The sequence below is a fragment of the Notamacropus eugenii genome, chromosome 2 (assembly GCF_028372415.1).
Source record: "Notamacropus eugenii isolate mMacEug1 chromosome 2, mMacEug1.pri_v2, whole genome shotgun sequence".
NCBI lineage: Eukaryota > Metazoa > Chordata > Mammalia > Diprotodontia > Macropodidae > Notamacropus > Notamacropus eugenii.
In genome coordinates this window covers 197519306-197534026 of record NC_092873.1, presented here as the reverse complement: position 1 = coordinate 197534026, position 14721 = coordinate 197519306, and the positions used below count along the sequence as shown (strand labels likewise).

Genomic DNA, 14721 nt, shown 5'->3' with positions numbered 1-14721 from the left:
CCATTTCACAGTATTATAAGGCAGTTCACTGTATTTCTGATGACTAAAACTAACCCTTGGGTTTACAAAGTTTGGAAAATGAAGTAACGTTATAGGTAGCTCTTTCTCCAACTGACCTGTGACTGGGGGTACTTGGTAAAGGACTTTGGAAGCACTGCCATGCCAACATTCTATACAGTGTATTAATGAAAAATTAGTGAATTGAATTGAACTTCAAGCTCCTTCATTTTATCCTTTCATACTACAAGGTATTTTCTTTCCTCTCTTTCCTCACCTCAGATACCAAACTTCCCTGTCTACCTTTCAGACGCAGCTCAAATCCTTCTTCTGCAGGCTCAGTTTTGGCCGTCTACCCAAGTCACTTCCCTTTGTGAATACCTTTATTCTATATGTATTTTATATATCTTACATTACATAGTTCACATGCTTTCTTCTCCATTCAAATATGAGTTTTCTAAGGTCAGGGGTTTTGTTTTTCCCCCATCCCCTTCTATCTTACATATGAAATTCATCAATCCTCTTCATATCTTAGGCACCTTCAATCTCTTCCTCTTTTAGTTTCTTTTGGTCTACATGTGTGTGTGTATGTGTGTATATATATATATGTGTGTGTGTGTGTGTATATATATATATATATATATATATATATATATATATATATGTGTGTGTGTGTGTGTGTGTGTGTGTGTGTGTCTGTTGTCTATCTATCTATCTCTCCCTCTCTCCCTGTCTCCGTCTCTCCCTCCAGAGATCTACCTCATCTTTAAAAAAAATCTCATTTCTTAAAGAAGCCTATTCACTGAATGGATGTTGCTTCACTCAAAGTGAGAACCTAAAAAGACCTTAGCCTAAAAGGGCCAGGGTCTCCCATTGCATCCTAGGCCATCTCCAGTCATCCTGATGAATATTTGGTCACTTGACCCAGATGGCTCTAGAGGAGGTGAGGTTGGTGACCTTGCACAGCCCTTCCTCACTCAAATCAAAGTCAGCTGCAAGTCATATCATCATTTCCCTGATGTCATGGTCCTCTCTGAGAATGAAGGACAAACACAACAACAACCTCCTTCCCTCCTTCCCTCCCTTCTCCCCCGTCTCTATCTCTGTCTCTCTTTCTCTCTGTCTTTCTCTCTCTCTCTCTCCAGGGATCTACCTTATCTTTAAAAAAAATCTTACCTTGACTGTGATATCCCACTCAAACTTTTATACTAACTTACTCCTCCCCTTAATTGCCAAAGTTCTAGAAAAAGTTGTTTGCTCTTACTGCTTCTATTTCTTTACTACTTATTCGATGCTTTGCTTGAAATAGTTACTTTTAAAATTGTTTAATAAATTTTTATTTAAAAAATGTGATTTCTTTCTCAACCTATATGCAGTGTTTAATACTGTTTCTGACCTTTTCCTTCTGTCTCCTCTCTCTTTTCCCTGGCTTTCTGTAATACAGTACACTCAGTTTTTCTCTAGTTTTCTCTGCTTTTTCATTGTCTCTTTTGCTAGCTTCTCATGTTCTTCCTGCCCTTTAAGTGTATTGCCCCCAAGGTTCAGCCTTGGACTTTTCATCTACTTGTATGGCTTCCACTATCACCTTTCTGTCGCTGACTCCAAAATATTTATCTTCATTCCTATTATCTGTCCTAGAGTTTATTCCCAAATTTTTGGTTGGCTCTTGGCTAGCTTAACCTGGATGTCCAACAAGCATCACAAATTCTTTATGTCACAAAATGAATTTACCATCAAAATCTCCAACCAGCATCCTAAATTCATTATGTCTTAAAATGAATTCACTGTCTCCCCTCAAATCTTCTCTCATTTCCTTCTGTAAGACTACTATCACATCTATGACATTGCATTCTACCTTCTTTCTCATCTTTCACGTTTGTCAGTTATCAAGTCCTGTGATTATATTCCCTTAGTATTTCTCACATTCTTTCCCTCCTTTCTATTCACGCTGTAACCATCCTAGTTCATATTACCTAGACTGTATTAATAGACTTCCTGCTTCTGCTCTATCCCAGAAATGTCCACATCACTGCCAGAATAATTTTTTCTGAAGCAACGTTCTGTTTACATCACTTCCTCTACTAAAAAACTGGATCCTTCCCTATTACCTCTCACATAATGTATAAACTCCTATACTAGTATGCAAGACCCTCTATACTCTAGTTTCAGCCTAAATGATCTCAATGTCTTCTCACACTCCTTCCATTCATATGATCTATATCCCAATCAAACTACCCTGAATCCATCACCTGCCCTTACCTGTCCTCTCCACCTTTCTTCATACCATCCATCATGCTTAAAATGAGCTCTCCCTTTCTACCTCACTGAAGTCTTGCCATTTCTTTAACAGTATGTGTTAATCAGTGGGAAAAAATGTGAATTTTTTTCTTTGATATATTCTTTATAACAGAAAGAAGTGCCAACTACTTTTGATTTGTCATATAAAACTGTGGACCAGTGGGAAATAGATCGAAACTCTCTGCAACTTCTGAAAATACTCGGATCTGGCCAGTTCGGTGAGGTGTGGGAAGGCTTATGGAATAATACTACTCCAGTAGCAGTCAAAACATTAAAACCAGGTATGATATCATCATAATTTAAATGATAGATTTATTTATCTATTGCCATCATTCCTCTTTGAGGGCCTTACGGAGTATATCAGTACTGTACATATATGGTTCTAAGCAGACTACAAAGCCTTCCAATAGTGGAGAATCAAACACTGATAACGTATAGATCATATTGAGATCAGAAGCTTCAGAACACAAAGATAAGGGCATCCTCTTGCAGTTGGAAGAATATATAAGGATTCAAGACTAAAAATAAAATACCCATCTCTTTTGAAACGCCAACACTCAGCTTCTCAATGGCTCTTTTTTCCAGGTTCTAATACAAAAAGAAAAAAAATTGTTGATTTTTGAGAAAGTAGAACCTTAAAGTATACAAAGAATGACTTTTTAACCAAATTTATGTGCTTGTGGAGGTGGAGAGAACCCCAGGAGGTTACAGAGGCCTTTTCAAGTAATTTCCTTATTTGGAAATATCAGAAATTCCTTTCTTTTTCCCATCTTGCTTTGCCTATTGACAGAAAAATGAAAGTGATCAGGCTCTTCTCTCGATGGCTTTATGTGGTAGGAGTACAAAGAGTTCTCTGGTACTTCTAGGAGGTGTTGCTTTTCATACATGATGTACCAAATGAGGTCAGATTCTACAGAATAGCTATAGTAGGACTTTAGTCATCTTTTAAATATGGAGTATCACAAAAATCGTAATGTTGTTTTAAGCTATTAAAACTTAAAACCTTTAAAATTTTTAAAATTAAACTTTAATAGCTTAAAGTGGCATTGACAGGGGATACCCTGTATGATAGACCTTCTGGGGCCTCATTTATTCATATAAGCCACAAATACTGAGCATAAGGCAGACTTCAGAATGTTAGAACCAGAACGTTCCATTATTACTAGTTCTGTTGTATGTACGCAGGTAATTAGCATATATTCCACTATGGTCCTTCTCTTATGTCCCATCATAGCTTGGTGGTAATCTTGGGTTTTTAAAGGTTATGCCAGCACAGCGCAAACTGTGGCAGATTCTGCCAAAGCTGGAAAGCCTCTGAGTTTGGGCCCAGTTATGGAATATAAGTCTGTTGTATGTGGGCCAGCCTCTCAGTGTGGAGAGACTCATTACCTGATTGGCTTCAGGGGGATGTGTTTGAGTCATAACAATTTGTGAAGACAATATAAATTATTGTTGTTACATGTTTTGGAAGGTAGAATGTCCATCCTGACAAAACTGAAGATACTGAAATACTCCTCATTTTATAGGGGATGACAAAAACTGCCGCATCTCAGGATTACTGGTTACCTAAACAAAAGAATTCACTCAAAGTAAGGCTAGTTAATTTGATGAAGTCAACAGAATATTGAGTGATTAAAAGTCACTTGATTGCTCCAGGTTATTAAAAAATGTGGCTGGGCTGTGAAGATATACTTTACCTGAGCTATTGTTGGCTATGTATCAGTTTTTTCCCTTGGCACCTACAAGGCTATCAAAGCAAAATGTTATAATCACTTTCATTAATCATTCCTCAACCAGCTAACATTTTAGATCTTTGTATCTTTGTACTTACTAAAAGTCAGAGAATCTGACTTACTACCTTTGGAAAGACACTTTATCTCAATGGGCCTCAATTTCCATGAGTAAAATGAAACGGTTGAACTACATGACTTCTAAATTCCCTTCCAGTTAGACATTATCTAGGGGCCATATCTCACCTCAGCAAAGCTGTAAACCAGATTGAGGGTAATCAACAGGCCTCAAAACCATTGGTAACTAAGGGGAGTGTCTATCTCAATCATGTGAAGACTTCCTCCATTGGAATGGTTGGATGAGAACAATTTGTTCCAACAGCCATGAAGGTAGCTGAATCTGGTGCTGTGGAGAGCTTACAGCTTGATCAGACATTGAAGGTGCCAAGGTCATCCTGGGCCATTATACTGATTTTCCTCTTGACATTGGACTTTGATGACTCTGGGAGAGAGAATGAGACTGATGTCTTTGTGTAACTCTGCCTCACTTAAATCCAGTTCATGTGCAAGTCAAGATATCACCCATGATGTCAGTGTTCTTCTTCAAGAGGATGGATGAACAACAGTTATCTGTATTAATAGCTAAACATTTATTTAACTCTTAAAGCATCTTTCTCTCCAAATCCTGTGAAGCAGGTAGTACAATTATCATTAAATAGGTTTGGAAGCTGGAGATCAGAGTAATTGTCTTATCCAAGGCCACATAGTCAATTAGCATAAGGATTTAAACCTAGAGCTACTTACTTTGGATCCAGTGCTCTTTTTACTAGGTCTCTCTCTCTCTCTCTCTCTCTCTCTCTCTCTCTCTCTCTCTCTCTCTCTCTCTCTCTCTCTCTCTCTCTCTCTCTGTCTCATCATTATATAAATACTCTCAAAGGAAGGACCCTCTGGAGTTTTAGAAAACACCAAGAAGAATATTTCTTGTAATTCAGCACATAAACAAACAAAATGCAACAGTTTTCTCTCCAATAGGAATCATTGTTATTGATTTATGGTGCAATAGCAGTAAATAGCTTTGGTGATTGGTTAAATGCTTTCACTTCCTTTGGACGATTAATCAATCTCAGCAGCTATTTATTGCTTAGCAGACGACCAAGCAATAAAGATGACCCTTGGAATAAACCCCTGCAGTAGCTCTGATGGGCAAAAATGAAAATTTAATGCATGTTACTGGATGAGTTGATATTGAGTCTCTTAAGCTCTATTGCTTGTTAGCCTTTGCCAGATTGAACCACAGAAGGAAGAAAAAGAACAATCAGCCTGTCAATGTCATTAACTCATCTTGACTATCACTAACATTTTGATGCAGAATCATAATTTTCTAGGATTCCATGGCCATGATTCTAACCTCAGTCACTATAATAATATACTTGCTTACATTTGCTTTTGTTTGACTAGAAGTAATAATGCTATTACCACTGGAAGCTCCATGGATCAATGTCTCCATGGATTAGGGCCCCACTGATCTCACCAATACTAAGTGACTCATTAACCCTCAAAGAGCAAATATTGCTTTCTGCCAAGATGCAGAATCACAAACTAAAGCTTGTATCAGCTAGCCATGGCTCCATGTTACTGATTCCACCCCTGTGTGCTGAGAACTTCACCAATTACTTTAAACATTCTTTGAATAAAGACATCATGATGGACTTGCCAGCAGTATTGCCTCTTGTTATAAGAAACTCTAACATTAGAGACAGTGTGGATTCACCCACACAGCTGAGCCACAGGACGTATGAATGTTCTTTCTAAAATATGACTCAAGAATTGAACACGATATTCCAGCTTTGATCTAACTAAGGGGGAGTGCAGAAGCACCTTCATTTCCCTTGTGCTGAATACCATGTCTCTTTTAAGGATTCCCACAGTCGCATTAATTTTCTTGGTTGTGATATCCCATTGTTGGTACATATTGATCTTACATTTCTTTAAATCTCCAGTTCTTTGGTTTTATTTTTTTCCAGAGAAATAGCTACATAAGCACTCTTCTCTTTCTCTTACTTCTGATGTGGATTTTTTTAAACAAAGATATAAGACTTGGCATTTATTTTTATTCACTTTTTTCTTATATTCTACGAAACTTTCTAGTATGAAAGATTTCTGTAGATTACAACTTTTTCTTCCAACATCTTAGCAGTGTCTCCCAGCTTTTTAATTGGCAGATGACCAATCTGAATGTAGTGTAGACACACTTACTGTCAGATAAAGAGAACTCTTAACTGTGATTTGTAAGCCTCTTTGAAGTTCTAGGTGCAAACTGTTCTAATAAATTAGACCTTCACATGATATAACAATGATGGAGCTAGAATCAAAAAAATGGAAGAAGGGGTTATGGAGAAATAGTGGACAATGAATAGAGTCATGTCTCAGCAGATTGGCTTTATTGTAGTGGAGAAAATAGGACACTGACCATAGAAATTGGGGGTGGGTTTCAAGAGATCATCAGAACTACATTCTCTGACAAGATTTTAATTAGAACAGTCTGGGGTCAAATCTCATCCACAGCTATCCCTCCTAACCTGATGAGCTCAGACTGATCTCTCAATTCCTTCCAACCATAGATTGATAAGTAAAGACTAATGAGGCCCTGTTCAGGGAACTCTGCTCTCAGGAACCCAAGGACAAAACAATTGCCTCCACTGTGCCAGAGAACCAGAGAAAACATACAAAGAGACATGTGGAGAATGAATTCCAGGTGCCTTGGGAATAGAACTCCAAGAGATCCTGTATGAGCATCCTAAATATAGATTCAAAAAGTTTTCTCTCTGCAGTAACTTCCTAATAAATAGGCTACCTCATGATCTAGTGAATTTCCCAGCACTTTAGGTCGCCAAGCACAGGCTGGATGACCACTTCTAGGTGGAGAGTTATACTTCCAATCTGGAATTCATTACATAACCTCTGGGGTTCCTTCTAATTCTAGGATTCTAGTACTTTTTTCTTATTGAAAGTTAATTTTAGTGTCTATATCTTGGCCAAAATATACCTTATACATGTAATAATAATAATTCATTAGGAAGTTTTTTTCTTATATTGAGCTGGAACATAGCTTTCTCTCACTGGCTTAGATTTTTTTCCCCTTAGAATAAAAAAGAACATGCTTAACTTTCCCCCCACATGAAGACTCTAAATCTTTCAATACAGTTACCATGCCCTCCCAAAAACTTTCTTTTGAGACATTGTGACTCAAAAGAGAGTGTTCACCCATCTGGTAAAACAACATTATGGAAACATGAACCACCTCACTCAAAGAACATAAGCCCTGTCTATAGGAATTCTTACAAACACCAATGACCATGGTGAGGACCAGTTTTACAAGTTATTCGGTCATATCTTATTGGTCAAATCAGTACAAACAGTAAAAGAATTGACTGTGATTTTATATAAGGTTTGAAAAAGAAAATACAAATTGAATAACAATAATGCTTTTTAGTTTAAAAAAATTAAAATAAATTTTATTTTCAGGAAGACTTGTCTTCTTCCCCCATATCATACCCTGAGAAAGTAAGAAAAATAGAGCTACCTTTTATAATCTAGCAGAATGAATTCCTTCATTGGCCATGTCCAAAAAGAAAAAAAAAGGTCTCAATCTGCCCTCTTAGTCCATCATCTCCTTATCAGGAAGTCAGTAATAATGCTTGCTTTGCTGAGAGAAAGAAAAGGGTTTTTACTTGTCTTAAGAAATTCGTGTTAGAATCCTTTCCCATCCTTGATTTCATTTGACTTTAACCATATTCCATCTTCCTTGGAGAGTCACAATGGGGGCATCTAAGCACAATTTAATTGTGGACTACACTTTAAAATAGACTAGGATACGTCTCCATTATCACTTGGTCAAGTTATTAGCATTCTGACAATTTTAACAGGGTGATAAGATCCGTATCTCAGGAGAAAGCATTCTGAGTTAGTTCTTGCTACGTTGTGTGAAATTGCTGTGGCTGCTTGCATACCAACGTCATGTTTTGGGGATGGACTTGAAAAGTCCCTTCTACCTGACTTGAATACAATGCCTCCTTCAAACTGAGAAAATAAATATAGCAGAAGTGCCCCTGCTCAGGTTTGTTAGCCAGCTGTTCCCCCAGGGTGGATGCAGAGGACAGTGGCTGTATCTATGGTTCTAATGCAGTCAGCAGCCTTTCTCTGCCTTTGGACACAAAAGCTTTTGCTGCAGTAATTAAATATTCAGTGTTTTTCCCTTCTCCACATTAACAGTGCTTATGTATGCCTGTGCCACATTTTATCAATTAGGCTGCCAGTATTCTTTTCCTCTTTTCTTTTTCACATGGACCCAAATCAACCTTCGTTCACCTATGGGTCATAACCCATAAACACCATAACCCTGATGCACTGACACGTTCCTGTTATTAGGTTTCCTCATCTGAACTGATTCTCTCCTTTGATAACTCTAAAGATTTGTGGCTCTGCTGTTCTTACTTTACAAAGAGGCAGAAAGCAATCTTGGTGATTCCCATAAGGTTGCTGTGCAGACAGGAATGCCCTTAATAACGTCAAGTGATTTTTCCCCCTTCTTTTTATTTCAGGTTCAATGGATCCAAAGGACTTCCTGAGGGAGGCACAGATAATGAAGAACCTGAGACATCCCAGGCTTATCCAGCTTTATGCTGTTTGCACTTTAGAGGATCCAATTTATATTATTACAGAACTGATGAGACACGGAAGTCTGCAAGTCTATCTCCAAAGTAAGCTAAAGACTTTATAAAACCAGAAAGAAAAAAGGAGCTTGTTTTAGGTAGTGCCATAAATGCCAATTTAGCAGGTCTTTTAAAACCCAAAGGATATTTACTATCTCCACATGTGTGACAATGGATGTCTTAACACTGAGTGGTTCAATTAGTCTGTGAGATGATGGGTACTTTGTGCTTAAAGGGAGGAGAAAAAAATATTTATACTGTTAAAAAAACCGAATAGTTCACAATAGACACATCAGAGTACTTAAAAGTAATGGGAAATTGAAGAACAGGAACTCAGAGCCATGAAATACTTTACACTGTTGCTATCTATAAACTGATATTTACTACTATTGGGAACTAAGAGACATTGAAGAATTGGGTCATGAATGGATAGGAGCCTAGTGCCATAATACACTTCTTGCTCATACTAAGTATTAAAATTCATAAACTGATATTTACTAGATAAAGGATCTAAGGGATATTAAATATTGGGCGATAGTGAGATGTGTTTTTTCTTGTGTTTGTGTGTGTGTGTGTGTGTGTGTATGTGTGTATGTGTGTGTGTTTGGGCTATCTCACACTATATTGTTCACCATATTGCATGCTTATTGATTTTTCTACTTCATAAAATGTCTTAAAATTCAGAACAGAAAAGCAGATATTGTTCTGCCTAGCATCTGTTCTTCATACTTTTATACTAAAAAGTATTAAAAGCATTGCTCAACTTTGGTGCACATTACAAATGAATGATATAATAAACTGAGCTATATAAAGTACATGAAAATAGGAATGCTTAGAGGTTGTAATAGCCAAAGGCTTGCTAGTATCACCGTATCTGGAGAAAATAGTTTTTTGATCATTTTTTTTCAAAATCCATCATAGGACAATAAAGAATGCAAGAAGGAAAAGCATATATCAAGCTTCAGATCCAAAATCTCCAAGGAGAAAGGACCTTCCTCTGACATTAGCATGATCTGGGGAATCAGTATCATTAAGCTACAAAACTAAAGAAGGAGAATAGAGGTTGTGATGAGGTTAGCTCACTGGAGTAATATATGTCCCAATGAATGTTGTTGCCTTAATGACTGCAAACACACAAAAAAAAACCACCTGGCCACACTGCATGGAGCTACCAAAATTGAACAGAATCAGAACTCACTTACCTGCCAAGTGAAGAGTGCCACGGGGACACTGCCCCTAGCAAATGATACAGTCCTTCCTTCCAGAAGTTAGAATTTTATGGAGGATCTAGGGCATAGACCAGAGAGATGTCCTATAGTGAATAGAGGACATTAGCTTCTGGAATATTGATAAGAAACTTGGATCATTCTTGGACAGCTGACAAGTATTTTTTTTAGCACCTCCTATGTACTAGGCATTCTGCTAAGTTCTAGGGAATACAAAGAAAGGCCAAATATAGTCCCTACCAAAACTCAGAGCAGGAAAGAGTCTCAGTGGTTATCTTGTAGTCTGACCTGTCCTCTCAAAAATGGAATGGATTCTGGGGCGTAATTTGTTCTTGGACTCTTGGGGCCATTCCAAAATAGACAACACAATAATGACATCAGAGCAGCAACTTTGGACATAAAAATCACTTGTTTAGGCAGTGCTTCAGAGGAAGGCTTTAAACTGATGACAACTTTTGCTGACTTTGGTAGGGACTATTGGACAATTAACAGTCCCAGTTGGATAATTAAGGCTTAGTTTGTCCAGGTGCAGAACCTGATCTGAAATTCACCTGTCAGGATAAGGCTTAAAGAGATTCTGAACACAAACAATCCCTTCTCAATCAAGGAATTTTTAATTCAACAAAGCTAGTTTAAAATGAATCTACCACTTGATTGGGTTGCCCATGAGGAGAAATATTATTAAACTGACACATTCTTGAGTAATGGAGCATGATTGAAAATATTTTCTTGCTGCAGATGTAAATCGTCACCAATTTATAGGCATTTATATCAGTTTTGATATGTGGCTCTTGTAATGGGAGCTTGTGGTGAGGTTTACTTAGGTAATTCTTGGGCTATGGCAGTCTCTAGAAAGGAAAATGTTTATTACTGACTTTCCTGCAGGTATTATAGCTGTCAGTGAAAATCTTTTCCTATCCACCATTCCTTGAATTAGTTTTTGTATCTGATAGGTAAGGAACATTTATTTACTTTTTTTTAATATAACAGAACATCGTTGTAAAGTCCCTGAGCTTTCTTAATACTTCTTGAGATAAATTCTTCCACAATAGGAGAAATTTCATTCAAAAACTGTAGCAATGCCACTAGCAGATGACTGGTAGTGTGACAGCAGACAAAAAGCAGGAACAGTTGAGTTCAAGTTCCATTTCTGGCACATGGCTGGCTTCATGATGCTGGACAAAACACTTAACCTCTTGTTATCTCAGATAACATTCCAAGACCATAAGGTAAAGATAAATTGCTGATTTGAGTTGATGGAGGGGTTTTTGCTGCTCTCATGAAATTACAGGTCCAACCCTGGCTCCTCCCAAGCAATATCTGTAGCACATGTCCAATGTGTTATACTCCAAAACATAGAGGATAAATAAAAACCAAAAACTTGGTTTTGTTTTTTCCTTTTTAGTTACTTTAGTAAAACTATTCTTTAGAGAATAGTAGATATTTCTTTTGCTATAAAATAAATCCTAGCCCATGTACCCACTAAGCCCATTCTCTTCTGAAGTTTGCTGGCAGATACTCAAGTAAACCTAGAGGTACTCTCAAGGAGACAGCTCAGAACAGAGGGCAGATATGTTTTTTTTTCTTTTAAAAGATTCCATCTGTTTTTGCTGTTTGAAAATCTGGGAAGTTCTAAATATTGAGATCAACATGGTGCAGTAGAAGACATGTTGCATTAGGTGTCAACAGACCCAGCTTTAAATCCCACTTAGTACTTTGGTGGGCCTGGGCAAATCACTAAACCTTTCTTTGCCTCATTTTTCTCATCTATAAAATGAGAAGGTTGAACTAGATCGTTTTTGAGGTATTTTCTAGCTCAAAATCTGTAATCCATGATTCCATTGACCCAGGACTTTCTCAAAAGTCACTTGTTATGAGTCTTTTTAAGTAACCAAAGTATTTTCTTCCAGAAGTCCAAAATATCCCTGACTTCCTCATTGATGGTCTCTCCAGTCTGAGCTACCACTGGAGAAAGCGATTGACAGATTACTTCCATATGAATTAACTTAAGTTTTATTTTCCTCACACTGATTCAAGACTAAATAGAATTTTGCCTTTATTTCATTGTTGAATGGATCAGATATCACAGAAATGATTGTCAGAGTAGCACCATTCTGTCTTGGTGATGATGGACAGGCAACATGGCATTATTAATTTATTTTTTATCATCTACATCAAAGGTGTCAAATATATAGCCTAACCTAGACTAAAATGTCTTTGTAACATGTTTAACAAAATAAATAAAAATACAATAGGGTGAAAACAAGGATAATCCATGGTTTTCTAAGTAGAAATGCAACCCACAGGGATCCTTATATATGGTTTAGTTACCTTCATTTCTATTTGAGTTTGATATCATTAAGCTTTGTAATCCCTCTTCAAATGTGCTAGTTTTAATTAATAAATGGAGTAGCAAAAATAATAGTTAATAATATAGCACTTTTCAGTTTAGAAGGGGTTTCTTCACAGTAACTCTGTGATTTAGATATTCTTATCCTCCTTGCACAAGGGCGATAACTGAAGCTCAGAGAGGTTAATTGATTTTCTCATGGTCCAGCAGTTGATAAATGTCAGAGACAGCTCTTCTGAGTCTTATTCTAGGCCTCTTTCAACCTTATCACAGGGATGTGCTTGGAGGAGGATTGCAGTGGAAGTAATTTCAGTAATGGGTGCTCTATTTCTACTGCACTTCTAGTTATCTACCTAATGGTGAACTGAACTGGTGTTCTTCAAGGCTAGGTTAGTGGGAATGAAAGTTCTGGTAGCTTCTATTAAACTAGCAATATTTTAAGTGCAGACTTAGTGACAGATTTTATGCCTGTTATAAGAGGACCAGCCTAACTCAAAACAGATAGATACATCCCCAGAAGTATGGCTACCATGTGATGATGCTTTGGTTCTAGTTTAGAATCTGTCACTGAATGACTAGCTTTGAGACCTTGGTTTAGTCTCTTAATCATTCTTTGCCCCACTTTACTTATCTGTAATTATATTGTGGACATAGGGTGTACATATATACGTACACACATACATACATATACATATATGTATATGTATGCATATATGTATATATATCCATATGTATGTGTGTAGTATAAAGTAAAAATTAAGAGTTGGTAGTTTAATGAGGGAGGGCACTAGCAGTTGGAAGGATCAGGAGGAAAGGCTACTTACTTCACATGGTTAGTCAGTGTCACAGCTATGTCTAAAAACCTAGCACCTTTTGACTTGTAATCCAGTGCTCTTCTCATTATATTGCAATACTTTTCATTTAATGAAATGTTTGGCCAGTCACAGAATCCTCATGTCACAGTGAAATTCATACTAATGAACAAGGACATATTGAATTTTGTTTATTCATGTCTCAAAGGTTTGTAGCTTTTTTAAAAAAATCTTATAAAAGAAGTGGAGAAGAGGAATCTATCCTCTAACTATTTGTGAGCCTAATGTTTCCATCTAATAACCTTTTGGTAACTAAAATACATCTCAGGGGATAAACAACTTCATTTAACAAAGTCACAGAAAGTCATACGCTGTAGCACCTTACGCCTTTGGGCCAACCTGTCCTTGGTAAGAAAACTTATGTTTTGTCCTTAGGTTCTGCTAATGGGTAGCTGAAGAAGTCATGTTTGTTATTAGTAATGACACATGCTGAAGGCATCTCAGGGCCTTAAGGGGGCACACTGCCTACTTAAAGCATATCAGGCTTTAAAAAGAAGCATCTATATACCCATTAGACACCCAAGGCTACAAATGGAATGAACATATCCTTGAGACCTCAGGGTTCCCATGCAACAACCCAGACAAGTCCTTTGCTTTTCATGGTTAATTTCTAAGGAAGAATAAGGGCCGTCTCTGTAGCTTAGAATGATGGCAAGGCCAATATCTGAACAACTACCGGCAATTACAGATAAGCTGAAATCAGATGATGCTTTACAGTCTGTCCCCCATGTGTAAAACTAAGAGCTTTGACCTCTATCAGGGAAGAGATTTTATTTACTCTCATTTCATTCAACAAACATTTATTTAGCACCTGTTACCTAAGAGACACAATGCTAGGCACTAGGGATACAAAGAAGAAATAAAGTATAAGACACATTCTCCATCCTCAAGGAACAATCTGGTGGGAAAGATAAGAACAGCTCACAAACTAACTATAATAAAGTTGAAATATTCTACGTGCACAAGAGTCAAACAGAGAGGCATGAGAGATTTGAGGGAGGGATCACTTTTAGTGATCTCAGCATACCCTTAGTGAACTCAGCATTTTCCAAACAGAGCTTATGATCCTTTTCCTCAAACCCTCCCCTTTACTGAACTTCCTTCTTTCTGTCAATGGTATCACTATTTTTCCAGTCTCTCAGATTTGTGATCTCTATTATCTTATTCTGATTTTCTTTTACTTCACATATACAATCACTTACCAAATCTTGTCATTTCTATCTCTTCAACACTTTTCTGCACCGCCCCCCCTACTTACACAGTCACCCCTCTAATTCAAACCCTTATTATCTCTTGCCTGGATTACGGTAATCTTCTCCTAATTGATTTCCCTGTATTGTTTCGCTCTACTCCAGTCCATTAAGTTAAGCAATGTTTCTTAAGTGCAGATCTAACCGTGTTAATTTCCTACTCAGTAAACTCCAGTGGCTCCCTATTGCCTTTGGGATAAAATATAAACCCTTTTTTGTTTGGATTTTATAGGTCTTCACAAGTTGGTCCCAACATATCTTTCCAACCTCATTATGTACCACTCCC

The 14721-nt window shown here is 37.3% G+C and overlaps 1 protein-coding gene across 1 annotated transcript in view; it reads left to right on the top strand.

The window, feature by feature from the left end:
* The window catches only part of FRK (fyn related Src family tyrosine kinase), a 123767-nt gene that overhangs the window by 104413 nt on the left and 4633 nt on the right, over window positions 1–14721 (top strand). The window contains exons 4-5 of the mRNA XM_072643081.1: window positions 2408–2576; window positions 8627–8785. Coding sequence (XP_072499182.1) covers window positions 2408–2576; window positions 8627–8785 — 328 coding nt within the window. The remainder of the gene's footprint in view (window positions 1–2407; window positions 2577–8626; window positions 8786–14721) is intronic.